The 25684-nt window shown below is 54.9% G+C and overlaps 10 protein-coding genes across 10 annotated transcripts; 2 read left to right on the top strand and 8 right to left on the bottom strand.

The window, feature by feature from the left end:
• Positions 1-364: 364 nt before the first annotated feature.
• CONPUDRAFT_48926 (Cupredoxin) lies at positions 365-1671 on the bottom strand (the record flags this gene model as incomplete). The annotated part of the gene is made up of 5 exons (XM_007765923.1): positions 365-667; positions 724-781; positions 835-1339; positions 1416-1497; positions 1552-1671. The coding sequence occupies 5 exons, from the start codon at positions 1669-1671 to the stop codon at positions 365-367; spliced, it is 1068 nt and encodes a 355-aa protein (XP_007764113.1).
• A 606-nt stretch (positions 1672-2277) lies between these two features.
• On the bottom strand, positions 2278-3410 carry CONPUDRAFT_150264 (uncharacterized protein; the record flags this gene model as incomplete). Its single annotated transcript, XM_007766747.1, has 3 exons — positions 2278-2939; positions 2989-3320; positions 3370-3410. The coding sequence occupies 3 exons, from the start codon at positions 3408-3410 to the stop codon at positions 2278-2280; spliced, it is 1035 nt and encodes a 344-aa protein (XP_007764937.1).
• Positions 3411-4680: 1270 nt separating this feature from the next.
• CONPUDRAFT_47377 (uncharacterized protein) lies at positions 4681-5950 on the top strand (the record flags this gene model as incomplete). The annotated part of the gene is made up of 4 exons (XM_007765818.1): positions 4681-5179; positions 5230-5343; positions 5401-5760; positions 5820-5950. 4 exons carry the CDS (start codon positions 4681-4683, stop codon positions 5948-5950), a joined length of 1104 nt encoding a protein of 367 aa, XP_007764008.1.
• Positions 5951-6549: 599 nt separating this feature from the next.
• On the bottom strand, positions 6550-11259 carry CONPUDRAFT_98516 (uncharacterized protein; the record flags this gene model as incomplete). Its single annotated transcript, XM_007766746.1, has 8 exons — positions 11112-11259; positions 10787-10939; positions 9469-10693; positions 9262-9411; positions 8081-9206; positions 7507-8016; positions 7243-7442; positions 6550-7179 (listed from the first exon to the last, which is right to left on the bottom strand). Coding segments are annotated over exons 1-8 (4053 nt in total), but the record flags the coding sequence as incomplete, so codon positions are not given.
• A 291-nt stretch (positions 11260-11550) lies between these two features.
• CONPUDRAFT_118318 (Aldedh-domain-containing protein) lies at positions 11551-13947 on the bottom strand (the record flags this gene model as incomplete). Its single annotated transcript, XM_007766745.1, has 9 exons — positions 11551-11732; positions 11785-11962; positions 12018-12203; positions 12262-12608; positions 12657-12877; positions 12932-13089; positions 13138-13320; positions 13375-13702; positions 13756-13947. 9 exons carry the CDS (start codon positions 13945-13947, stop codon positions 11636-11638), a joined length of 1890 nt encoding a protein of 629 aa, XP_007764935.1. The 3' UTR covers positions 11551-11635.
• Positions 13948-14289: 342 nt separating this feature from the next.
• CONPUDRAFT_98512 (uracil-DNA glycosylase) lies at positions 14290-15845 on the top strand. Its single transcript, XM_007766744.1, has 8 exons — positions 14290-14444; positions 14494-14545; positions 14597-14664; positions 14714-14744; positions 14798-14906; positions 14992-15334; positions 15415-15434; positions 15498-15845. The coding sequence occupies exons 1-8, from the start codon at positions 14385-14387 to the stop codon at positions 15631-15633; spliced, it is 819 nt and encodes a 272-aa protein (XP_007764934.1). The 5' UTR covers positions 14290-14384; the 3' UTR covers positions 15634-15845.
• On the bottom strand, positions 15817-18450 carry CONPUDRAFT_118316 (uncharacterized protein). Its single transcript, XM_007766743.1, has 3 exons — positions 18415-18450; positions 17437-18343; positions 15817-17369 (listed from the first exon to the last, which is right to left on the bottom strand). Exons 2-3 carry the CDS (start codon positions 18277-18279, stop codon positions 16428-16430), a joined length of 1785 nt encoding a protein of 594 aa, XP_007764933.1. The 5' UTR covers positions 18280-18343; positions 18415-18450; the 3' UTR covers positions 15817-16427.
• A 401-nt stretch (positions 18451-18851) lies between these two features.
• CONPUDRAFT_80036 (3-oxoacid CoA-transferase) lies at positions 18852-21139 on the bottom strand. Its single transcript, XM_007766123.1, has 11 exons — positions 20907-21139; positions 20830-20853; positions 20685-20774; positions 20579-20633; positions 20199-20525; positions 20088-20148; positions 19679-20037; positions 19560-19618; positions 19446-19504; positions 19328-19391; positions 18852-19268 (listed from the first exon to the last, which is right to left on the bottom strand). Exons 1-11 carry the CDS (start codon positions 21103-21105, stop codon positions 18976-18978), a joined length of 1590 nt encoding a protein of 529 aa, XP_007764313.1. The 5' UTR covers positions 21106-21139; the 3' UTR covers positions 18852-18975.
• Positions 21140-21706: 567 nt separating this feature from the next.
• Positions 21707-24008, bottom strand: CONPUDRAFT_80035 (3-oxoacid CoA-transferase). Its single transcript, XM_007766122.1, has 11 exons — positions 23703-24008; positions 23623-23646; positions 23469-23558; positions 23366-23420; positions 22985-23311; positions 22873-22933; positions 22461-22819; positions 22353-22411; positions 22232-22290; positions 22107-22170; positions 21707-22050 (listed from the first exon to the last, which is right to left on the bottom strand). Exons 1-11 carry the CDS (start codon positions 23887-23889, stop codon positions 21761-21763), a joined length of 1575 nt encoding a protein of 524 aa, XP_007764312.1. The 5' UTR covers positions 23890-24008; the 3' UTR covers positions 21707-21760.
• Positions 24009-24115: 107 nt separating this feature from the next.
• Positions 24116-25658, bottom strand: CONPUDRAFT_98510 (actin depolymerizing protein). The gene is made up of 6 exons (XM_007766742.1): positions 25485-25658; positions 25248-25426; positions 24859-25188; positions 24718-24811; positions 24608-24661; positions 24116-24553 (listed from the first exon to the last, which is right to left on the bottom strand). Exons 1-6 carry the CDS (start codon positions 25588-25590, stop codon positions 24264-24266), a joined length of 1053 nt encoding a protein of 350 aa, XP_007764932.1. The 5' UTR covers positions 25591-25658; the 3' UTR covers positions 24116-24263.
• Between the last annotated feature and the right edge of the window lie 26 nt (positions 25659-25684).

The raw sequence follows: 25684 nt of genomic DNA, 5'->3' as shown, positions 1-25684 counted from the left end.
CTCTGTTGCATTTTCTCTAGCTACCGTGAATAATCGCTGCTGCCCGGTATATACCAGAGCAAAATCTTGCTGTGAAAAACCCGCACTATTATGAAATATGCTGTGGCGAGCATATAGGCTATTTGTCCTACTCATTGGCATTAGTAGGCAAGCTAGACTACATGTATGATACACGTCAAGCGTAAGTCGACCACTAGCAAACGCGAGTAACGACCCGGAACCCAAATGAAAGGACAAAAGCAATAAAGGTAAATGTAAAATGAAGGAGCACGTAATTTTGAAGAAGCAGTAGGAAAAAAAAGGCGCAAAGAGCTAGCTCCCCGCCCAAGTCCATCTCATACAAAAAAAGATAGTCGCAAGAAAATCAGAGAACGAGTCCGACTGCAACGCCGACCAGGGCGAGCATGAAGCCAGCGCGGCCGTTAGCCTTGAAGCTGCCGGCGCTGTTTGTTGTCGAAGTCGGTGATGCGCCACCGGTGGTACCAGTCGCGGCGCCTCCAGCGCCTGAAGCACCTCCTGTAGTGGACGAGCCAGTGCCGTTAAGCTGCATCGCGAGCGCCTGGAAGGCCTCGAAGTTGTTGGCGCTGGACTCGACGGCGTTGACGGAGAACACCATGCCCATGCCGCAGTGACCAGTCTGACGGCAGTATACCCAAATGGGTTTGGTCTAAAAATCGCTTTGATTAGCCAGTGGAAGACGAGCGTCTATATGCGAAAGCTTACGTCGTTGACCTGGACAGTGTAGGTAGGGAAGGTGGTCGTTCCGTTGGCCACGGGCATGCTGTTTCGTAACGATCAGCTTCAGACATTGTGCTCGAAAGTAAGTCCACCTACAATCCAGAATCGAAGCCAAGCTGGTTAGTGGTCGTGTTGTCGAGCTTCTTGCAGGGATCAGCGAACGTCGACTGCGTAGCCGTGTGGTTCTTTGCCATGAACTTGAACGTGATGGTGTCGCCAGGCTGAGCGGTGATGTTGGAGGGCGTGTAGGTGAGACCACCGGCGCCGACCTGGACCTGGTGATCCTGAGTCATGCCAGTACTCGAAGACGTGGGGGAGCTGGCGCTAGCAGTGGCGGTTGCACCAGAACCAGAGGCGGATGTGATGGTCATGCCAGTGGCAGCGGTTGCCGTGCTCCCAGACGTAGAGCCGTTGGTGGCCATAGCTGCAGCCTGGAAGGCGGCCATCTTGTCGCCGGGGTTGACGGCGAACACCATGCCCTTCGCACAGTGACCAGTCTGCTGGCAGAACGCCCACACTGGACTAGTATTCTGCACGGTGAACTGCGCAGCTGGGAAGGGGCCATCGGTGAGGTCAGCCGCAACGGGCATGCTGCGAATATCTGGTCGGTACAAAGTAGAGTTTTTTGAAATAAAACACTTACAATCCTGAGTCAAAACCACCCGCCATGGGAGTACATGGGTTAGCAAGGGTAGACTGCGTAACCGTGTGGTTCGCCTGCTTGAAGGTGAAGAAGATCGTGTCTCCTGGATTTGCGTTCTGCATCGAGTTATTAGCTTACATGCAAGTGTTGAAAATAAGGTACGTGCTTACCACCGACGAAGGGTTGAACTGAAGAGGTCCACCGCCAACAGTGACATTGAACTGGGCGGCGCTCACGAAAGAGGCAGCGAGCAGAGGCAACGCAGTTGCGAAAGTGAATGAGCCGAACATCTCTCTGATGATAAAGCGAAAAGGGTGGCGGCCAGCGGCAATGAACTACTACGCGTTAAGGTGACAGAAGGCGTCAAGCCGATGAGACGATAGGGCAAGACGGCGCGCAGCGACCGTTGAGGGGAGAGCAGAGGAAAGAGAGGGAAGGAAAAAGAGAGAGAAACGGGTGGACAAAGCATGGCGACGAGTTGGAAGGGCTTTTTGTACTTGCGACACATACACCCACCCCACAACAGTGGTCCGTGAAATGAAGACAAAGAGATAAGCCCCTAACGTCTCGATCTGGCAGAGAGGGAAACGCGTCCTTGACGACTTCCGATTCGCAATTGAAGGCACCCATTCAAGGAAATCATATTCCCTCTTCGGAATGTCACCTGCACACTTGTTGTTAGCCAGTCGGCATTGCAGCGGCGAGGTCGCAACCGGAAAATCGCTCATTCCCGAGCTGCCCGTCTGCATGACTTCACCGAATTGCCGTTGCCTCAGCGCTTGGACGTCTACTCAACAACGGGGCGAAAAAGCAGTAGTCAGGTTCCCAACTCAATACATTGATGCTGCGAATCTAACTACCATACAAGAGCCAGAACAACGTTCTCGCGTGGACCTTCACGGTCTTTTAGCACGGGCCCTCTTGCTCAGGGCGACTCTCTGCTTCTCAAACCTTGTCTTCTTCCTCGCGATAGGTCCATCATCCCCAGCGCCCCCAATCTCTTCCCGCGGCCGTGTCCGTGCGCGTGAAAGAACGTCAGCCTTCCTACCCCGCTGCCTCAATTCTTCGTAACCATCTCCCAGGACACCAGTACGCGTCCTCCCGACGGCAGTCAAAACGTCCGCGAATTCGTCTTCCAGCCCTCTTCCGCGTCGTCTATTGTTGCCTTGGGCACCACCGCCCAATGCCACATTAGCTTCGTCGCGAGCACGTTTCTTTGCATCTTTCTTTTTCATCACCAGTCGTGTGAAATTCTCCTCTTCGTACTCCCGCATCCGATCAAGCTCACGCCTGCGATCCGATTGGAGGGCACCCAGACCAGAGGATGATTCGACGAACGGCCGAGAGGGATCTTGACTGTAGATCAGCGAAGACAATGCTTTGGGGACAGGCTTGCGGTCGGAGCGTTTGGATGTTGGCTCGACATATGGCATGGGAGCCAACTTGGGAGGGCGATAGATACCGTCTTGATCCTTGTCGGCGTCATCGGCATATTCATCTTCCTCCGCGTCCTCCTCATCAACAAGGTTTTGGGGGTTAGGTTTGAAGGCCAAGGGATCTGCTGAAGTCAATACAAGTGATTTCGGTGGGATAGTGAAGTGACTAACCATTGGCAAGGTCCTTGCTGGACTGCTCACTCGAAAGGCGAACGAGCTTTTCAATCTGGTAGCGCATCCTGCTTTCCAGAACTTTAATCTTCTCAAGAGCGACTCGTCCTTCAATCATGGAATCGACAAGGTCACCCGCACCAGACCCTCGTTGATCCCTCTCGGCGCTGCTGAATGGCAAGGATGGCAAGGACCGTTCGCTGAGGGAGTCTCCGATTGCATGTCTGGCAGACACCAATACCAACGAGTTAAGGTACGACAAAAGCAGGTGATGCTTGAGGGACAACAAGGAGATGCCATCTTTTGTGTCGAGTTCTTCCGTGGTGGCATGTCTACAAAAGCTGTCAGTCTCAGGTCAGGGGAACAAGAACAAGGACTCACTTCTCACGGAGAGTTTGGATACTGGAGCGTACTGAAGCCATACTGGACGTCATATCGTCCAAAAGACCGCATATCGTCTCGCTTTGCGTATCATTGGTCTGATCCTCCATGTAGATAGCTAACTTGGGAGTAGACAACTGAGGCTGGGATGGGGGTCCTGCTTGACCGAGTTGACCGCAGAGGAAAAGTTTGTTGGGAGTACCTTCCGTTTATGGAACTGCTGGATGTACCGCCGTCTGGTTAGCAAACGTAGTCGTGTGGCAACAAACATCTCAGACAAAAGGTGTAAGAAAGTTCAGTTGACGGGTTTCTAAGCCGCCGCTCACGTAGAGCGTAGTGCATGACATCTCATAGATTCAGAGCCCAGTGCGTTTCATCCGAAGAGAAAAGATAACGAAAGGATAATAAGAGTGGGAAAGAATACGCACGTGCAGATCGAGTCAGGGCGAACGCTTTAGGCGATGCCACACAGCGTCAAGGCTATACCCTCCCGAGTCAGACTCACGCAGGGAATGGTGGTGGTGGAAGAAAGGAAGAAAGGCATTTCGCGGGTGGATGATGGACATGATTGAATCGATGCTTCTTATGTATGGAGTCAACCAACTCAACAAGTCAGATGACGAGACTCGACACATTCGGTTTCTCCCGCCCTCAAGGTGGCCATCGTCAGGTCGCAAATGGCGATGCGGGGGCGATTACCGCGTTCCCATGCGCATACAGCCCTTGAAGGAGCTGGTGCCTCCTAGGTTCGGATATTAAACCCATCTCTTGTTCTCGATAGTCACTAGTCAGTGCACGGTGCAGCAAACAAACACCAGCGTCGGCTGTCCCCAAGTTGAGTTGACAGCTTTGGCTTTGTATTCCCAAGCGGGTCTCGACAGGGCTCGACGACTATCACATTCTTCACCCTGATCATTGTGAAGGCCAACTGCAGCAGCAGTCCTACTTGAAATTCAACATCTTCCCGCGACAATGACTTCCAGTCGCCCGCCGCCACTGCCGCCGAAGAGGCATGACCTCGTTGAGAGCTTCAATGCCATGGCGCTGAAGGGCTCTCCGAGCCCAAACCAACGGAAAGGCAGCGGAGATTATAACGCCGGCTTCGGGACATCAGCGAACAACGCGTTCACGAACCTCCATACCAATGGCTTCGTCGGCGGCTTCAGCCCTGAACGCATGGCCTTGAACGCCTCACTTGATGCTGGCCGAATACAGCGCGATGACTATGGCCTTGCAAACAGCAATGGGCCATTTCGAGTCCCAAATGCAGCTGTTTCGATGCCGATTCCCCAAGTGCCACGGTCCCGTACAATGCAGTACGCTCTTGGAGGTTCACCACCACCCACCCCACCCAAGAGCGCGTCACCCCCCAAACAGCCCGCGCCGAGTACTCCACCACGCCCGTCGAAACTTGCACCTCCGGCCTTTGATCGTCCTCGCCCTTCCTCCGACTCTGCACTTTCCCCACCTAATGTGAAGTCCCCAAAGACGCGCAAGGCCAAATCGACATCTCCGACCGAGACACCCGAGCCGGCCCCTTGCACACCACCGCGTCACAAGCGCGCTACCTCTTCCCCGCCTTCGCCTACTTTATCCGCGGCTACTTCGTCGCCGGGTAAGGACAGCGTAAGGTGCTCTGGGTTCACCAAGGCTAGTCAGCCTTGCAAGCGTATGGTCAAAGTCGGACCTGCGCTCGCAACGCTGGATCCAGATCTCGACGTTGAACGCTTCTGCCACCAACATCGGGACGAGATCGGGAAGCAAAATGGCTTCACTGCCTTCAAGAACGGTCAATACGTGGAATTTGATAGTAAGGCGCATCGCAGCCTCGCATCGTACACGCTAATAAATGCTCTATAGCCTGGATACCCAAATACCTGCATCCAGATACCCAAGCTGTCTTGCGCGCGGTGATGGCGAAACCCAAGTCGGGCAGTGACAAGGACGGCTACATCTATACCTACGAGATACGAGGTAACTGACATCCCTGGCGCCCATGTTAGTATGCAAGTCGGCTAACGGTAGCATCAGACAAGCATACCCCCGACGTGGTGCACCTGAAGGTCGGACGCGCTACCACCCTCAATCAGCGCCTCGACCAGTGGCAGAAACAGTGCAGCTCGAAGGAACAGGTCGTTCGCGGCTGGTGGCCTGCGTCTGCTGATGGCGATGAAGGGAGCCTGCTGAGAGGCCTCATCAAGGCGGGCCCAGCGGGCCCATTATGCCACCGCCTCGAAAGACTCATTCATCTCGAGCTGGCAGACCTGGTCGTCCATACGCCGTATCTCGACCCGCACTGGCCGAACGTGAATCATGACGATCTCGCGGTCTCGTCCAAAAAGAACGCTAAGACGGCTTTGTATAAGAAGAATCATCAACCTTGCCTGGACTGTGAGTAATTTTCTTCCCGGTGCAGAGTTTGGACAATGAACAGAAGAAACGCCATGCAGGTGGAGCGGTTCACAAGGAGATCTTCTCCTTCAAGCGCGTAGAGGAGGGCTACTATGAAAACAAAGAATGGGAGCTCATAGTGAAGCCCGTGATTGAGAAATGGGGATTTTTCGTGGAGACTTACGTCTAGGGTTCATTTTGGCATAGACCAAATAGTCGACACCTACACTGGACTTATCGTGGAGAACAGTTGCTTCCTGGATATATCCTCAGCTAGGGACCATGTACCTAATGTATATGTATTTTGAATACTCCAATTGACACGCTAAGGTCCCGCGAGGAGCGACCACGTAGGCCAGTGCAGCGGGGTGGCATGATCCGTTGAATGTGTTTGCTTTACAAGTCCTATCTTGATTCGAAGAGGTTAACTTGGGGCTGTCAGGTACTGTACGGCCGAGCGTTGACGGGGTCTCGATAGTGAGTATCAATGGCGCAAAATTAGGAGCATCACACTCAGCTGCGAATACGAAACAATCATACAATATCTGTTCCCAAACGAATATATATGTACAGAGAACTGCTAGAGCTATAGGCGCTACGTCTGACTAGGATACGCATTGTTCGAGGCCGCCTGCTGCTGCTGCTGCTGCTGCTGCTGCTGGTTCATGGAGGCGCGCTGCTGTTGCCCGACCCAATTGTCGTCAGCGCATTGTAAAAAAAAAAATTGCAGCAAGAATAGAAAACAAATGCACAAGAAACGCAACGATAACGCGAGAGACTTCAACTTACAGCAAGAAGACTCTGAAAGCGCATCGCCTGCTCCAACCCCTCCTGCGTCATCTGAGGCCCATTGACAACCGGGAAATAATGCGCCGGGATGCTGCTCGCCGGCCGCGGAAGAGCGTTCCCGGGCACCTGCATCGTCGCAAGCTGCGCCTGCGCCGAGGGCGGCCGGGGCGACATCGCGTTGGCCGCGTTGTTGTTGCTGTTGCTGCCAGCACTGAGCGCCGCGGCGATCTGGGGCGGCGACGCCTGTGCCGGGTTAGCGTTGGGCGACGCCGACGCGGCGCGCGACTGATACGGCGGCGACAGATGCGCACCCGCCTGGCCGTTGCCGCCGCCGTTGTTCCCGTTCGCAATACTCGCCGCGACGGCGGCCTGGGCCTGAGCCTGAGCCTGTTGCGCCTGCACCTGCGCTTGGTGGCGAGCCATCGCGTGCGCCTGGGCCTGGAGCATCTGCTGAGGAGACATCCGCTGCGCGCCTTGGGCCGTCATCGGCGTCGGGATGCGCTGCTGCTGCGAAATGTTAACCTGGGGCACGGCCGCCCGCATCTGCGGCACGTTTGGCGTCGCCGGTGCCGCCTGTCGCGCCACTCCGTTGACTGCCTGCTGCTGGCCCGCCTGCGCTGGCTGTCCAGCCTAGTTATGCCATTCGTTTGTTACTTTTTGTTACTCCTAAGGGTTATTGACCTAATGACATACCGCCTGTGCGCCCTGCTGCTGCTGCTGCGCGCGTAGCTGCTGCTGAGCTAGATCCTGCTGTCGCCTCCTTAGCATCATCTCCGCGTTATCTCGAGCATCCTTATCTGCCTTCATACGGCTCAGCTCCGCAGGCGTCAACCGCGGCATGTTGTTGTACTTCCCATGCGTGTCATGTACCGCCGGCGCCTTTCTCGCATTTTCTATAATGTATCCCAGTCAACTACATTTCTGTGCTAGAAACAAAACAAAAAAAGAGGAACTCACGAGCAGCCGTCTTCTGCGCCGCCTCCCGCTTCTTCGACACCTTGCGCATCGTCTCGTACATAAGCGCATGCCGCCTCCGCTTCTTCGCATCCGACGTCTGCCCCGCCGAACTACTCCCAGCCCCAGCCGCCATGCTGACGCTCGCCAGCCTCTTAACGCCCCTCGTCGTCATCTGCCCACCGCCATGCGACGACGGGCCCGGCGCCCCATCCGCGGCAGCGTCCTGCAACGGCGGCGGCGGGGGGCGCAGGCCGCCTCCGAACCGGTTGCACCACCGCTCGAAGCAGTCCCAGGGCGTGCGCCTGTCGATGGAGATCGTGACGCGCGAGGCGTTGAACGTGTCCGCGACGAGCGTCCAGTTGCTCGGGTACTTGGCGACGATGCTGCGCAGCAGCGCGTCCTCGCCCGCGCTCCAGTTGTGCTCGGCGCGCTTTTTGGCGTCGCGCGTGTACTGCATGTGCGCGGGGGCGACGATCGCGGAGCTCGATGCTTTGTTGCCGTCGAACAGTTCTGATTGGGACGTGTTCACATTTTTATTCCCGGAAATAAAGTAGAATTAGGAGAGGGGACGTACCGAGGAGCGAGTCGTCACTCGTTTTCCCAGGCGGCCCCGCATAATCCATGCACACAACGGGGTCCTCGACCGGGAGCCACACGCCGTCCTTGAACCGCTTCGCGGGCTGCAACGCGCTCAGCAGCGTCGGCTTCGCATGCATAAACCTGCCGACGGGCACGAGCTTGTTGTACGCGGACTCGTCCACGCGCCTGTTGTCGTCCCTGTCCACCTTGCGGTCCGACTTCTTCTTCGTCTCGCTCAGTACGGACGGGATCGTCGTGTTGACGACGTCGGGGAGCACCATCGGCTGCAGCTCGGGGAAGATATCGGATAGGTCGGGCACCGTCGAGCCCAGGTCAAAGTTATCATTGCCAATATTGTTAATACCGCTGTCCGCAGTGGAGAGCTCAGAGAAGCGCTGGTTCAGATCCAAGTCGTCGAGCTCGAGGAAAAGCTTCTGCTCGTCGGTGTACGCGATGTGCTCCCGCAGCGGCGCGTACACCTGCGTCTTCAACGCCTTCTTGGGGAAAGACGGGCCCACCTCGCCGTTTGCCGGAGCCGAGTCCGCAATGACGAGCACCGGATCGTTCGAGGTGGTCTTGAGCCCGGCTAGCTCGTTCGGCGCCTTGTCCTCTTTCTTTGCCTTCGCCCCCTCCGTCTGGCCTTCCTGGGAGTTGTCGACAGCCATCGCATTCGAGTCCTCACCGCTTGCCCCAGACTGAAGCGCGGATGAATCCTCGAGCTCCTCGATCTTCGGCTGCAGCCGCTCAGGAGCTGGCGTCTGCACCTGACTGTTCTCCGACGTACTCGGTCCAGCGGTGTCGAGCGCGTCCTGCAGAGCCTCCGCAGCGCCGAGCTGATCGTTGACCCGCGCCTCGCCGTTCTCGTCTTCGTCGTCATTGTCCTCATCGTCGTCTGCGCCCGCAGCCGGCGTGAAGTAGTTATCGGGAGCTTGATTATCCACATCCATGGACTGCCCGCTCTCCACCCGGGCTCTTGGGCGTTTCCAGAGCACACATATGCCGGACCGCATGCGCTCTTCGCGGCTGCCTGCGGCGTGCCACTCCAGCACAGCAGTGGACAAGTTAAACGCGAGCACATATTTCCAGCGTCGCTCTTCTCGGAAGTCGGTGCGCATCCATTTCTGTACATAATTGTAAGATATCACAGAGTTTCGTGATAAATGGAAAAAAGCTTACCATTTCGTCCAACATATAATCCCAGTGGTTCTTGGGCAACATACCCACCGTGCGCTGCTTCTTTGGCTGTCGGAAGCTCCACTTGCCTGAACCTTGCAAGCTCTCAACGCGCTCAAGCGCCCGTGTAATCTTGAGCTCAGTAATTGCGACCTGTCGACTGCTGTTAAAACGATCACATTTTCTCGTGATTAATGAATAGTCGCTTACGCTCCAATCCCGCGTGCTCAAGCACTTCGGCGTCCTCGACACCTTCTTCCACACCGGATTGGCACGGATCGTCGCGCCCCATTTGGCGACGCCCATCGGCGCCCACTCGTCCTTGCCCCCTCCTTTCGCGTCCTTGTCCTTGTCCTTGTCCTTCTTGCGCTGCTTGGCCGACCGAGTCTTGCGCGAAAACTCGGCGGGCAGAATCTTGAGCGAAGGGAGTGGGTAAACGGGATCGGCGTGCTCGCTCTTGTACACCGGCGGAGCGAGTGTCTCGGGCTGCTCTTCCGCAGTGAAGTCCAGGAAAGTGTAGCTCGGCGTGATCGATGTCAAGGGTGCGGGAATGAGCCGGGAGGAAGACTGGGACGGGACCTCGAAGAGACTTGCAACGGGAGCGGCGTTGGAGGACTCGGCGACTTGCATGAGCTCTGTCGAGGTCGAGACCTCCGCCAGAGGAGGCGCCGGCTCGGGCGGCGGCGACTCCTCCATGTCCTCGAGCTCTTGCTCTTCCTCCTGCTCCTGCTTGTGCAACTGCTCTGGCCTGGCCTCGGGCTGCGTCGGTTCGGGCGCTGGTGCCAGCTGTGCCTCTACCTCCTGCTCCTGCTCGCGTTCAGGTCTTGGAACAACGTCCTCCATCACCGCATCTTCATCCTCCGCGTCTTCCTCCTCTTCTTGCTGCGTCGCGGTGACCACTTTCACCACCTGAGCTTCTTCAACGCCTGGTTGTGGCGAGGGCGACGCCGGCCTCGGAGTCTTAGCAGGCGAGCTCCGGTGCATCGACGAGACGCTCCTTGCCTCCGATGCCGCTTTGATGGTGGACTCCTCCCGCGTAAACCGATCAATAACATCGAGCCCGTCTGGCTCCCTTTCGTCTTCTTCGTCCTCGCGCTTGAGCTTATCGTGCGGCAAGTCCGATGCGGAGCGCCCCCGGTGTGGCGAGACACTGCCGGGGCGGGGCGTCGCGAGCGCATCGTCCGACTCTTCCTCCCTTTCCTCCTGCTCTTCCTCTTCCATCTTCTGTCTCGGCTCCTGCGCCTCTTCTTCTTCTTTCTCCATGTATCCGCGCTTAGGGAACGCAGGCGAGGTGGGTGGCTCGGACATAGGAGAGTCGTAGTCGACGACGCCGACCGTCGCCGGACGCTCCTGCGCCTCGCTGGACGGGGCACGCGAGGGCGATGTCCGTGGGGACACGAGCGCGGTCAGGTCGGGGACGTCCATGATGCTTGCCCTGCAGACCACGAGTGGCAAACTGTTCAGCCATACCGGACAGACAGGAGGGACAAAGCAACAGTAGAAATAGAAATATAATAGAAATACGCACTTGTTGATATCAAATCTGTCCAGAAACCCCTGGACGTTCTCATCGTCCGCGTCGTCGGCGGGATCGTACTCGAGGACGTCGCCATAACTGTTCCGTACGCGTATCATATGATACATCTCCTTGAGCAGTGCATTTCGGCGTTGGGTTATAGCACTGCACGGTTGTTATTACATGACAAGGCAGGAGATCGTGTGTACGCCACACGCCCACAAGAAACACGCGCATAAGCAACGAGGCAGGAGCCGGTTGAGGAGGTAATAGACGGACGGGTCAGCGAGCGAATGGGCAGGAGGGAGAGGAGGGCGGGGTGGGGGAGAGGACGCACTTGAGCTGGGTGACACGCTCCTCGACGAGATCCTGAGGATGAGGAGATGGTGATGGCATAAGACAGGAGAGGTGCTCTTTGCCTCCGCGACGGCTAACTCCTTCTCGCCAAAAACGGGGTAATAACAGGCTGTCTTCAGCGGTGTCCGTTCAGCAGGCAGCAACACAAGTCGTTCGTTGGCAGAGCTCAGGCAGTCGTTCTGCAACGTCTGTTAGTTCTCATGTTTCTCTGACATTCAGCACTCGCTCAACTGAGTCTTTGACGTATCCCAAAAGCTCCGTCTGTGCTCTACACCGCGGACCTTGGCTTTCCTTGGTGAGGGTCGATTGCACGGCGTTGGTGGCTGTCCAAATATGGAAACCACACCTCACTCCCGCTCAGTCCCAGGTGCATCAAACTGGCTGTAGCATTGCAAAACATATACACTACGACAGGGTATGGATTAGTACTCTCCCCAAAAATGCCCATAAGGTATCCCTCCCCGAATCCGTCAATAGATCGTCCACACAATGCCCTCAGACATTCTACCGCCTCGCCGCATTCGAGAGCTGCAAGAGACCATTGAAACGCGTGCGGTACGTGTCTCCATACAAAAGCACGATGAGCCCTTCGACAAAATCTCTGTTAAAAGCTGTCAGTAAATTGCTTGTATGGTAATGGCTTAAAAACATGCCTGCTTTTGATAAGCGAACGAATAGGATAATCCAACACCTTCGGAATGCCAGTCTGGATGAGTGATGGCCAGCGGTCGTACATAACTGATTTGGGATTCGTGAGCGCCCTCAAACCTTCTGGTCCACCAAAACGTCCGTATCCGCTGGCTTTGTTCCCGCCAAAGGGAAGATCTTGGTTCAGCTGTAATGAATAAATTTGTAAGACACGATTAATAGCGATACGTGTATGCACTCACGTAAAAGACACCAAAGTCGTTGATAGAAACCATGCCACAGTCCAGCTCGCGCGCAACCTCCAAGCAGGTATCCTGGTGGGGACCAAATACACTGGCACCGAGACCATAACGCGTGCCATTGGCGATTTCAACAGCTTCGCTTATATCATCGTAGCGAATGATGGTCGCAATTGGGGCAAACACTACAAACATCTCATGAGCGCTCTGAGGATTTTACTAAATGACAAGCCCAATACTCACTCTCCTTTTGCGCAAGCTCCATCTTCGGGTCCACATCACCGACGACAGTAGGCTGGAAGTACGTGTTGCTCTCCGTAACCACATGGTCCGCCGGCTTACCGCCAATGTCGATCTGAGCGCCCTCGTTCTGCGCCTCAAAGATAAAGTCCTGGAAGTTCTGGAACCGGGCAGCGGTGACCATGCAGCCCATATCCACGGTGTTGATGTAGCCTTCAGCGGTGGGCGCAAGCACAGAGCCGAGGCGGAGCTTCGCGACGCGCTCGCAGAACATCTCATAGAGAGCGTCGTATTGCGAAGAGTGTACGATTAGGCGTTCGATGCCGATGCAGTTCTGACCAGCATTTTGGCTGCAGGAATTATTAGCAAAGAATACACTAGAACGAGCGCTGGCTCACAATACACCACGCATCCAAATACTAATCCATCTCTTGAGGTCGGTGCCGGGCAAAATAATAGCAGGGTCCTTTCCACCGAGCTCGAGCGTAACAGGCGTGAGGTGCTCAGTAGCGGCGACGGCGACCTTGCGACCAACTTCCTCAGAGCCAATAAATGTGATATGCTTGATGAGCGGTGACCGCGTCAGAGCCTCGACTTGGTCGGGCCAGCAGCACACAAGCTATAAGTGATTGTTGAGCGTTCGTTTCCGGCAAGTCAGAAATAATTCGCCCACCTGGACAGCATCTTCCGGGAAACCACACGTAAACAGGCATTGCTGAACAGCGCCGACGAACCAACTCGTTGACCACTGGACATGCTCAGAGCACTTGATCACGACGGAGTTTCCAGAGAACAGAGCAGCGATGATGGGCGACCAAGCATTATGAAGAGCTGCAATATTGTCAGACGCGAGTCGAGTAGCACAACATTGACACGTACGATAATTCCATGAAACAATAGCAGTCGCAACTCCCTTGGGCTCATAGATAACCTCCGAAGTCTTGTAACAGAGCATCAAATTCGAGTGCCTCGTCTCCGTCTTCAGCGCCTCCTCTCCATGATTGATCATCCACTCGAGTTTCGAGCACGTCGTGATAACCTCTCCCAGCGCAGCATCGACCACTACATCGCCACGCACTCAGTCACGCGACAACAAAAACAACAAACGGCACTCACGCGTCTTGCCCGTATCCCGACACGCCACACGCGCACACACGTCCTGGTTGTCCACGAGCCACTTGAGCAAGCTGCGCATGACGCGGCGGCGCTCCTGGAACGTCGACAGGCGCCACGTCTCCTGCGCGGCGCGCGCCTTGAGAATCTTGTCCTCGATGTCCGCGCGCGTGTCCGCGTGGAACGTGCCGATGTGCAGGTTGCTCGCCGGGTCGTAGCTCGTGATGTAGTCGCGGTCCGGGTGCTGCAGCGGCATCAGGTCCGGGTACTCGAGGTGTGACTTGAGGTTCGCGTTTTTGATGACGACCGACTTCCACATCGGGTCTGCGGGCTGCGTGTATTAGATCAGCACGGTGCAAATATTGAGAGAAGAGGTAAATGTACGTCAGGAGCGTCCCATGTGAACGGTACAGGGTTGTTGTGTTTCCTCTGGTACCTGTCGAAGACGAGCCATATACCAAAGGCGGAGAAGACAGAGAAGAGGAAGACGACATCAAATACACTCGCGTTGGCGTCGTTCTCAAGCCAGAGGTTGAGTGTTCGTAAAGGATGGAATATAGCAGAATAGAAAGGCATGGCAGTGGTGGTGGGCTGCAGGCGCAGCGAGCGCTTGTGGGTGCAAGCTTCAAGTTGAAGTCGAACTTGCACTTCCGCCACCTAAACTTTTCCTTCCGCATTTAGGGGCTATGCACGTGACCACGACGCGACCCTGGACGCGACGCGGTCATTTGCTGCCTGTCCACAGTAGATGAACTTGCGACGCGCCATGGCATCCACCTCGACAAAGAAACGTGCCCTCGTGCAATCCACGCTCGTTACGCAGAAAAAGAGGAAAGTTTCGTCGAAAAGGTACGTGATTTGTCCTTCCGTGAATGTCTCGCGATGACACCAGGACTAGCGCTGCGGAAGCTACATCGGAGTCCACCACAGAAAAGCCTGCAGTCCAAGACAACGATGCAGACTCGCCTTCTTCTAGCTCAGACAGCACTCTAATACACCTAGAACGCGATACCATGGGCGAATCCTGGAGGAACGCGCTCTCATCCGAGTTTAACAAGCCCTACTTCCGCAAAGTACTGCTCCAAGTTCAGGGCCGAAGTGACTTTCTGATGACTGCTATAGCTCAAGGAATTTCTCATCAGCGAGCATAAAACCAATACCATTTATCCGGAAGGTGTGCTCCAAACCTCGCCTGGAAGGAGCCTCCTCTGACAACCTTCGACAGCGTCAAACATATATTCCTGGTCGCGTTTCACTCCCTTGGAAGGCGTAAAGATAGTTGTCCTTGGACAGGCGGGTCGTCCCGTTTCTTCCTATATGTTATACTTATGCAGATATGCAGGACCCATACCACAACGTTGGACAAGCGCATGGCAAGTGACGTCCTAGCTGCTTTATTCCACACACCTAACACTACCTCTCACAGGACTCTCTTTCTCCGTCCTCCCGCCAACGAAACTCCCCGGCTCCCTCAAGAACATCTACAAGCAAATCCAGAACGACGTTCCATCCTTCGTTCCTCCGAAGAAAACAGGGTACCTACCATTTCTCTATTTTATCCGTGCTCCTTCACCCAAAAGTGACCACTCAATCCCAACCTTGATTTTATTAAACCCTCAGTGACCTCACCCCGCTCGCCAAAGCCGGCGTCCTCTGGCTCAACACCTGCCTCACCGTGCGCGCGCACACCGCCAACTCGCACGCCAAGAAAGGCTGGGAGACGTTCACCGACGCCGTCATCCGCGCCATCCTCGCGCGCGAGTCCGTCGCCGACCTCACGCAGCTCAACGCGCTCCCCCGCGCGGACGGCGACGATGCGGACGCGGACGCGACCCGGTTGACCCAGTCGACGCCCCAGCAACAGCAGATCAAGCTCAAGGCGGACAGAGCCTCGCGCGGCGTCGTGTTCTTCGCGTGGGGCATGCCCGCGCAAAAGACTTTCGACCGTATAGGCGTCGACGAGGTGCGTGCTTTGGCCGCTCTTATCCTTACCAACGAAACCTCCATCTCATGCGCTTTATTCTGCTATCCGCCAATACCTAGACGCAGCACCTGGTTCTAAGGTCAGCCTCCCACTCCTACCGCATTAAATTCTTTCCACAGCTGACCGAGAACTCTCAACACAGGTCCGCCCACCCTTCCCCGCTCTCAGCCCACCGTGGTTTCTTCGGCAACGGGCATTTCAAACAAGCGAACGACTGGCTCCGCGAGCGTTACGGCGAAGGCGCAGAGATCGATTGGAGTGTCCTCCACGATTCCTAAATCAATAAACCCACCCTCTAGTGAAGTTCACTATCACTCTCCACACATCGATATCAGCTCCTTACACTGCTCAGTAATTTCACGCAACGACCTATAGATGAACGACGCTAATTTTCCTGTATATTATTTGATTACTCAAAACCCGAACTCTATAAAAGCATGTCCAATATCAGTTTTGTCCTACGTGTATGTATGGGGTATATCAAATCAGCGCAGTATTAGTCCACACGACGAGCGGGGAAGAAGAAAAATCGAAGTAAACCGTAAACCGTCACGGTGCAGCTGTTGCAACGCTCACGAACGAACACGCGAGCGAAGCATGCAAGGTGATAAACGCAACTACAAATTATGAACATGAACGTGAAAAAAGGGCTGGGTTAAACCGTGGCTAACTATAACGGTGAGCAATGATGGGCGATGGATTGTATATGTCTTGTGATAAAACCGATGTATATGAGAGATGGTGTGGATGAGGATGAGGATGAGGATGAGGATCGAGTCTGCGATTAGTTCCAGCCTACCCGCTAGCATGCCGCGCACCAGTACCCGACGCCGAGTAAACGAACGGAAGTGGGGGAAAGTAGAGTAAACGAATGAACGAACGAACGAAGACGAAGCGAGATGTACGTCCAATTCCGCGAAGCAATCGAATCAACAAAATCAAAACTATTATCCTTACCAGCAACATCACACCGCCCAAGCACCCGTTGAGTAGTACCTAATCCGAGGTCCATGTGTGGTCGCCACATCTCGTACGCGTACGCTTATGGTCCGTCCGACCAGACAGAAGCAGGCTATGCGCTCTCCTTGGTGCCTGTGCTCGACACAGAATCCGTCTTCCGCTTGCTCTTCACGCTGATGTTGCCCATGCTACCCAGCTTCTTAAGTCCCGTTGCCAGACTCGACTTGCGCTTCTGCTTCTTGGACGTCTTTGAGTCCACCGACGCAATCGAAGATACTTCGGCAGCCTCAGAAGCGGCCTTGTCCATGGGCTCTTCTTCCTCTACTTTCTCCTCGCTCTTCTCCTCGCTCTTCTCCTCGCTCTTCTCCTCATCGGCAGCAGCCCCCGCCGACCCGCCACCGCCCACTAACCGAATGGTATCACTTGGCTCAGCTTCCGCTTCCGCTTCAGGTTCGGGCTCCGGCGTGGTCTCCTTCTCATCCTCAACCTTGGCTTCGGGCTCTTCTTCAGCTACGACTGGTACTGCTTCGCCGCCGTTCAGGTTGACAGTAGACGGACTCAGAGGAACCACAGGGACAATCTCCGATGGTGCAGAATCCGCAAAGACGTCGATGCCGTTGACCAGGGGTGCAGGTGCGGGTATTTTGGGCGAGGGTACATCCTCGGGCGGGGTCACAGCAACCGGAGAGCGGTCCAAAGATTGTGACGGCAAGTGTGGGGTAACAATCGTAGGGACAGCCTCTCGCATAGGAGGATTCCGTCCAGCCTCGAGGTTGTTCTCGAGCGACGAACGATTCGAGTCTGGGGGTGATGGTAGGGGGACAACATCCGCAGCAGTAGGGAGACCGACAGGAAGGGGCGCGGGTGGTTTCGTGATAGAGATGGCGGGAATGTTCATTTGGGTTATACGTTCCTTGTCACCGACCAGAGGGGCCGTTGCGGTTGCGTCCTCGTCCTCGATTTCAGGCTCGGCAGAGACGATGGGTATTGGCACCTCTGCTGAGCTGTCTACACGGAGTACACCAAGCCCTGGATTGACAGCCATCTCGGGGTTCTGTAGTGATCATACTTTTTAGCCAAAGTACAATCGGATGCGTCTAATTGGTTGATCTGCCACTCACCTTGCCCTTTCCTTGGTTCGACCAGTTGCCTGTGAAGACGCCAGCCTCGATCCACTTCTTGATACTCCGATCAGCCCAGACTTCCAGGGGACTCCATCCGCGGTATTCCCCAGTAAACCGGATGCCACCAAGGCCACCCTCGCCTCCTCCTTCTCCTTGCCCTCTCCCGTTGCCATCGTAGAAGTAAGTCTCATAGCCCAGACCGTCCTCACTTCCCTCGCTCTCCCCATCCCGACCTCCAATCTCGAACCCTTCACCAGCCTCGAGCTCATCGACAAACGCAGACAACCACCGCGCCCACCCCGCAGACCCTTCCCCGCGCCAAAGCACAACCTTGGTATCAAAATCACGCCCATAGACAATAACCTGGCCCGGCTGGCCGCCCTCGCCGGGACTAAGGTCGACGCCGATATAATTGCCCGCCTTATCGACAACGAGCGGTATCCAGCCACGCGAGGAGTACTCCTTCCGGACCCACCCCTCGGGCACGGACTGCATCACCTCCTTCAGGCGCGGGTTGGCGCCCGTGGCCGGGTCCTCGTCAACCTCGCGCCAGAACCGCCATTCCTCGAGAACGTCCTCGAGCGGGAGAAGCGAGAGGCCGAAGAACAGCCCCTCAGAGCAGCCGGCCGAGGACTCGGCCTCCTGTCCGTCGACGGCGAGGTAGGACTCGCGCACGGCGGAGGGCAGAGGGACGCCCATGGCCATCTCGATTTGGACGAGGTCCTGCTGGAGGATGCCGTAATTGAGGGTATCGCCAAGTTCTGGGTATTCACGTGCGAGCCAAATCTTGAGGCGGTCCCAGGTGTGGGCGAGGGGCGGGTAGGGAGGAAGAGGGGTCATGGCGTCAGTGTATGGAGCGTTGTGTAGGGGAAGGAGAGAAGTTGGGCGGGACCGCGAGCCGGTGCTGCAGGTTGGGAACATGACAACGTCAGAGGGGAATTGGAGCGAGATGAGGGGCAGGATAGCGATACATACGATGTAGGAGCGTATCCGTACGCGCTGGTGGGTGACTGGGGAGGGTAGGTGTAGGCAGGGCTCATCGGATCCGGGGCCTGGAGAGTGTCTGGGTTGAATGCATCTGGATGGGATCCCAGGGAGAAGGCATCGTCGGTGTTGGAGATGGCCTGTCCGCGGCCAGAGTTTGACTTTGAGGCTGGCGAGAAGATATTTGTTAGCCAGTTCATCGCTGGAGAAGACGGCCAGCGACGGCGTGGGGTAGGCGGTGGGGAGTCGGCACGTCTTGCTGCAGCTTGTCGGCGGCGGAACCGTGTAGCTTCAAAGAGGGAAATGGGTCTTTTGATTTTCGATCCACTCACTTGCTAATTTCGGCCACGCGCCACACACCTCCATGCTGCGGAACACGCACAGGTCAGCTCTTCCCCTGTTGCAATTATCCCCAATTCACTCCTTCTGATGCAGAACAGAATAAAATTGCATGCCACGATGCCAAGGTACGATACAAACACATTATGCATGGGAAACACAAGGAAAGAAAATGGCTGGTATACATCATAATTTACGCTTCTATCGTCCTATCTAGATCATCTCCCGGACCTCACTCCCGACCTCGAATGGCGCACCAGTCTTGGCCTTGATCTCAGCGACAGTGACGCCCTGAGCAAGTTCAATGAGCGTCATCTTGCCAGCTTGCCGGTCGATGTCAAAGACACCCAAGTCAGTCACAATCTGGCTGATAGCCCGTGCGCCAGTCAGAGGCAGCGTGCATTTCTCGACGATCTTGGGGCTGCCGTCCTTTGCGCAGTGCTCCATCGCAACAATCACCTTGGTCTTGTCTGGGTTGGAGACGAGGTCCATGGCGCCACCAATACCTATTTTAGGCCGCATTCAGTTCAAGCTCAAGAACATCGCAACAGCCGGCGCTACTCACCCTTCACAAGCTTCCCTGGGACCATGAAGTTGGCAATGTCTCCTGCCGGCGAGACTTGCATGGCCTTGAATGTGGTCAGTCTCAATAGTAAAGCACACATTTAACCAATTCGACTCACTCCAAGAATAGAAACGTCGACATGGCCGCCGCGAATCATTGCAAACGATTCGCTAGAGTCTGTAAGCCCTTGGTGAGAACACGCTTCAACTTCAAGTCTCCGAGGGAAACCCACCAAAGGTTGCCGCACCGGGCAGCATCGTGACAGTCTCCTTGCCAGCATTGATAACGTCGCTATAAGCCCGCCGTTAGCATCGCGTCGTAATGATAGAGCCCGGCATGTTCGCTACTCACGCATCGACCCTGTGTGGAGGTGGGAAGGGGCCCATGCCAAGGATTCCGTTCTCGCTCTGCAACCAAATCTTCACACCAGGCTGCAGGTATTCCGTCACCAAGGTGGGGATGCCGACACCCAAGTTCACGTAAAAGCCGTCCTTCAACTCCAGCGCAGCGCGCTTGGCAATCCGCCTGCGGACACTCTTGGTGAGCAGGTCGTCAGCTGAAGGGCCACCCTTGGTCGCCCCTTCGGGAGGTGCAGTGGTCAAGGTCTCGATGAGCTTTGGTGCCGTGGCTTTGATGATACGGTTAACGTAGTTCCCAGGAACGTGGACTTCGTTCGGATCGAGAGAACCGACTGGGACAATTTCTTCCGCCTGTAATAACGTGAGTGAATGGTTCAAGACCACCTAAATTGGTCACAAACCTCGACGATAGTCAACTTGGCGTTTCGTGCCATAGCACCATTGTAGTTGTTGGCAGCATATCTGAATATGTATTTAGCGATGTTCAGGAAATGTAAGAGAATATGAGGTACCTGAAGATCAAGTTGCCAACCTCATCTGCCTTCCAGGCGTGAACGAGGGCAACATCACCCGCAATAGCAGGCTCCAGAATGTACTTCTTGCCGTCAATAACTCGCGATGTCTTAGGGTTGCCCTTAATCTTAACACCGCTCTTGAAGCCGCCGTCGTTGAATCGAATGGGTATGCTACCGAGTTCAACAGGTGTCGACGCTCCAGTTGGGGTGTAGAAAGCAGGAATACCAGCAGCATGCGCGCGGATACGCTCTACGAGAGTTCCTTGGGGGACAAGCTCGAGAGACATCTTGCCCTCTAGGTACTGCTGCTCAAGGTACTTGTTTCTGAAGTCACAATGTCAATACAGCAATTACCTTGATAGTTTAGTAAAATTTACCCTCCAAGATATGAGATCATCAACTTCTCAAGCTGGTTGGCGCGCATGAGGTGAACTAGAAAGATCGTCAGATTTCATCGCATTGAACGCACATGACATTACACACCAAGACCTTTATCGCCAGCGCCAGCATTGTTAGACACAGCAGTCAGGCCAGTAATACCCTGTCGTTTTGAAAGTGCGGCCAGAAGAGTTTCTATCATGTCATATGAGCACACAGTCACACACGAGTGATGACATGCTAAACACACCTGGCACACCGCACAGTCCAAACCCTGACATCATCGATAAGCACATACAGCGCCTACTCACCATACGCAATACGTACCTCCACTCAGGATGACATCCCCGGACTTGACATCCTTGACAGCCTCTTCGGCCGAGTCCCATACCTTGCGAGTCGACGGGGCAGCGCCAGTGACCGCCGTCGCCAACATGCGCCGCGACGCAACGGCCCTCCACCGCGCGCTGGCAGCCAGCGGCGCGGTCCGAGACGACCTGGAGACGAGTGCAGCAATAGAAGACATTTTGAGAGAGATAAGAAGCAGATCCAAGAAACCGAGCGGGGAGAAAAGATGCAGAAGAATTGGAATGTGCACGGCATGCCGATTTGTGTCTTTTATATGTCCCCACGACCCCTCGTTCTTCCTCGTATGGCCCACGCTCGGCCATTGTGGGGAGCTTCGCAAATCGGAGACGGCGCCCCTGTTGAAGGTTCTGGAGGGGGCGGCATGTATTTTTGCGGAGGTGTGAACACGGTATGATGTAGCTAGAGAGTGGGTAAAGTCTGGAGTCGCGCGGCACGACCTTCCAAATCGCGTAGATCGGCGTCTGAATGATAGTTCGCTGGGGCTGAAATGCTTCGGACCTCTGCAGAAATGTGACTCCGCTTTAGAGTCAGCAGCGTAACCACCTGTCATAGGCTGCCGCACTTGCCGTGCGCCGGCACAACCTTCACAGTTTACCCTCTGGTTCCGGGGCTGGACTGAAGGCAGCCGCGAAGTTAGTGCGCTTATAACGCAATCACGATTGATCTACCACGCAAGACACGCCCCTGTGTTGCTTGCGGACCGCGGCGATTTGCTCAAACAAGAGTGAAATCCATCTACTTCGTTCTCAGCACGGTAGCGGTAAAACACGATAATGATTACTATGAATACAACAGGGAGTTTCTCGAACGCTTTAAAGCTTGCTCAAATCCCTCTTAACCCGGAAATCACAGCCGGTCTTGGCTCTCACTTCATCGAGCGTAGCGCCTTCCATCAGCTCAATCAGCTCTAAACCGCCATCCTTCCGATCAACCTCAAACACGGCAAGCTCGGTGATGATCAGGCTGACGGCCCGCGAGCCCGTCAGGGGCAAATTGCACTCCTTCAATATCTTCGGGCTGCCATCCTTTGCGCAGTGCTCCATCACTGCAATGACCTTGGTCTTGTCCGGGTTCGAGACCAAATCCATGGCACCGCCAATACCTGGTAAAGCCGCATTTGTGAGTGAATACAACACACGATCTAACACCACAGCATACCCTTCACAAGCTTCCCTGGGATCATGAAGTTGGCGATATCACCAGCTTGGGAAACCTCCATGGCCTGCCATCAAAAAGAGAAGGTCAGCCTATGTCATTTGACCTTTCTGCCCGCAGGTACGCACACCAAGGATGGCAATGTCAATGTGGCCACCACGAATCATGGCAAAAGACTCGCTAGAATCTGCAGTGTTGTTCACAATGTTTAACTCCACGAACAATGCACGGAAGGAACAGGCTACGCACCGAATATAGAGGCACCAGGAAGCAACGTGACGGTCTCCTTACCGGCGTTAATGATGTCTCTGCACAAAATCAGACTTGAACACTCCTTCCTTCTTTCGGATCACTTACGGGTCAAGCTGGTCCTTTGTGGGGTATGGACCCATGCCAAGAATACCGTTCTCGCTCTGCCACCAAGCTTTGACGCCGGGTGGCAAGTGTTCCGGGACGAGTGTGGGCATACCAATACCGAGGTTAACGTAGAATCCATCCTTGATCTCCTTGGCCGCGCGTCTGGCAATCCTATGGCGCTGCTGCTTCGCTGCAGCCTTCTCAGGACTTTCAGAAGACGATTGTTCGGACGGGTCTGGTGCAAGGGTGGTATACTCGATTCGCTTGGGCTCAGTCGCTTGGACAATACGATCGATGTAGATGCCGGGGACGTGAATAGCGTTAGGAGATATGGAGCCAACCGGGACAATGTTATCAGCCTGAAATCATGATTAACATCCCACCTGTCCTAACAATATCACTTTCAACGCACCTCTACAATGGTAAGCTTCGCGTTCTTTGCCATAGCCGTGCTGAAGTTGTTCTGGGTATACCTAGAGGGCGTTAATAAAAGAAAGGTATCTAAAAACACGACACGGGCTCACCTGAAAACCGCGTTTCCAACCTCATCTACCTTCCAAGCCCGAATAAAAGCGACGTCGCCAGCAATGGACTCCTCCATGACATAGCGCCTGCCCTTGAACTCCCTTGCCTCTTTCTTGATACCGGGGATTTTCACACCGCTCTTGAAGCCACCTTCATTGTACCGCTGAGCGATGGACCCCTCTTCTACGGCTGTCGATGCACCAGTGGGAGTAAAGAAGGCTGGGATACCCGCCGCGTGCGCCCGGATACGCTCAACGAGCGTCCCCTGCGGACAAAGTTCCATGGACACCTCGCCATTGAGGTATAGAGCCTCAAAGGCTTTATTCCTGCACCAAGTGTATCAATAGATGGAGCACGAGAGAAACCATTTGTGGACGCACCCTCCAGGGTATGAAGCAATGACTTTCTCAATCTGCTTGCTATTGAACAGCTTCCCTGGGAGGCGTTCAGCATGTATGCACGCTTCAACCTAGTAAAACACACCGAGGCCAGAGTCGCCGGCACCGGCATTGTTGGACACAGCTGTCAACTTGTTGACGTCTTTCCTCTTCACGAGAGCCGCCAATAGGGTATCTGCAGCCACACATCACGTAGTTTAGTTCCGTGTCCGCCGCCCATTAAACTGTGTGTCCATCACCTGGGACACCAGCAAGACCAAAGCCTAAAGTAATACGTATGGATAAGATGGGATAGTGCCATATACAGGAATCGACATACCTCCGCACAGCAGGGTATCTCCCGACTTGACGTCCTTAATAGCCTCGTCTACAGAGTCCCAGACCTTGGGCTTGTTCGGAATCGCGTCCGTCGCCGTGCTTAAGCATCTCAAGACTCGCAGGCTAAAGGTAGCTCGCGTGTGGTGGGCGGCCCATGGCGCGCTTCTCGCGAGGCGCACCGACAACATCGTCGTGCCGGGAATGGGTGGTCGGACGATATCGGTGGAGGAGAATAGACTGCTTATTCAACAGCTGGCTCTTATACAGTGGGCTCCCGGTGACCACAACCGTGGTAGCTGTTCACTCGGGGAGCGCGTCGGACCTCTTCCGTCCGTAGGTTGGCCGCATCACATTTGGCCCGGACCCTTCGGCTATCCGGATGCTTTTCTGGTGGTCTCGTGCTCTGGTTATCGGCCAACAATGAGAGTACCAACACCAACACCTTGAGCGTGGTCATATAGCACCTTTCGACCTCTCATGATTCATAAGTAGCGTACAGATTTAGTGACACGTAGTATTAGTACATGGCCTCCGCCTAGTGCATTCCGCGTACCACCATTCATCACCGTCTCCTGGCAGGTCCTTTGGGTCGCGCAAAGCCCCTGTCTGGCTTGACTTCTGGAACAGCACCACCACCTGCAGATCGCGGTGCATTGAATTCGTATAACGACTTCAGGAAGGCTTCGTCCACTTCTGCTGGATCCGACGTCTCGATTTTTCGTTTGGACACCACAAACGCCGACCCGTTGTCTTTTAGGATCGTTTCAATCGCTCGAGCCACTGAGCCAGAACCCGCTGAATACGTCATCCTGAGTTTGACTGGAGAGGTAGTTGGGCATGAATAAATGTATACTGTGATGCGATGAGTCAAATGGAAGGAGTAGCTAGCATGAAGAGCTAACTCACAAACATCACGTCCGGTCTCGGAGTATTCGTTCACCCATGCCAATGCAGCATATGCTGTGGCTATAATTTAGCTTTGTGCACAGGCTCACGAGCATGATCTCCCAGCTCACCAGGCTGATCCTTTGGCAAAGCTGCCCCCACCTGATTGATGTCTACCTCAGAAGAAGAATGCAACTCCAACGTCTCCGATTCCATTGCGATCGCCTAGAATCCATCAGTGCATACCTTCCATGTTCAAAAGTGCCACTCACGAGGACAACCAGACGACTCGTCTCCGTTGCACCGAGCTCCTTCATCGCGTTCTCCGCTTCCGGATCCCAGGCAAAGCTATGGCCCGTCCCAATGTGATTCTTTCGAGCGCTGCTTCCCTCATACGAGAATCCTGCTTGTTTCTCTGCAGCCTTGATGTCCTCCATCTCCTTCTCCCTCGCGCTCAGGGGCTTCGGCGCGGCCAGACTGCGTTTGTGTGCAGCATACGCATCGGCGGTCAGATCATCCTTCGATGTTGCAAATAGTGAATCGGTAAAGACGGCCGATCCTAGTGATTTGGTGAGCGAGCTCCGGGTCGACGCGTAGAGCATCTATGCGGGATCCCAGTCATCAGTTGCTAATCGGACAAATTGAATGGCACATATCGTACCTTCTCTCGCACTGGCGCGGCATCAGGGACATAGTTTATAGCTAGCCATTCCGATGGTGGTTCATCCAGACGAGCGAGAACATAAACTGCCTGTTTATCATCAAGGAGTGTTTGAAGTTGTGACAGATCGTCATCAAACGACCCCGAGACTTCAATGGTCTCTACCGGCACCAATGTTTCTGTCCGTTATAGGATAAGGTCCAGATGATCCCGAAAGGTGATAGCATTAGTACACACCATTCTGAATGGCAACTTTGATGAATCGAATATTCTTGGAGTCCACAGCGCTGCTGAAAGTATCGGAGAGTTCAGGTGAAATCCCTATTCCAGAGGCAGCTGACATCTTGAAGGCAAATCGTAGATGAGATGTTCACGACGTATGACGCGGAAGCTGGGGCCAGGCCTCCAGACTCAGTCACGGTGTGAGGAGAAAGCCC

This window comes from Coniophora puteana, assembly GCF_000271625.1.
Source record: "Coniophora puteana RWD-64-598 SS2 unplaced genomic scaffold CONPUscaffold_2, whole genome shotgun sequence".
Taxonomy (NCBI): Eukaryota; Fungi; Basidiomycota; class Agaricomycetes; order Boletales; family Coniophoraceae; genus Coniophora; species Coniophora puteana.
The sequence above is the reverse complement of the archived record's forward strand: the minus strand, read 5'-3'. Positions and strand labels throughout refer to the sequence as shown.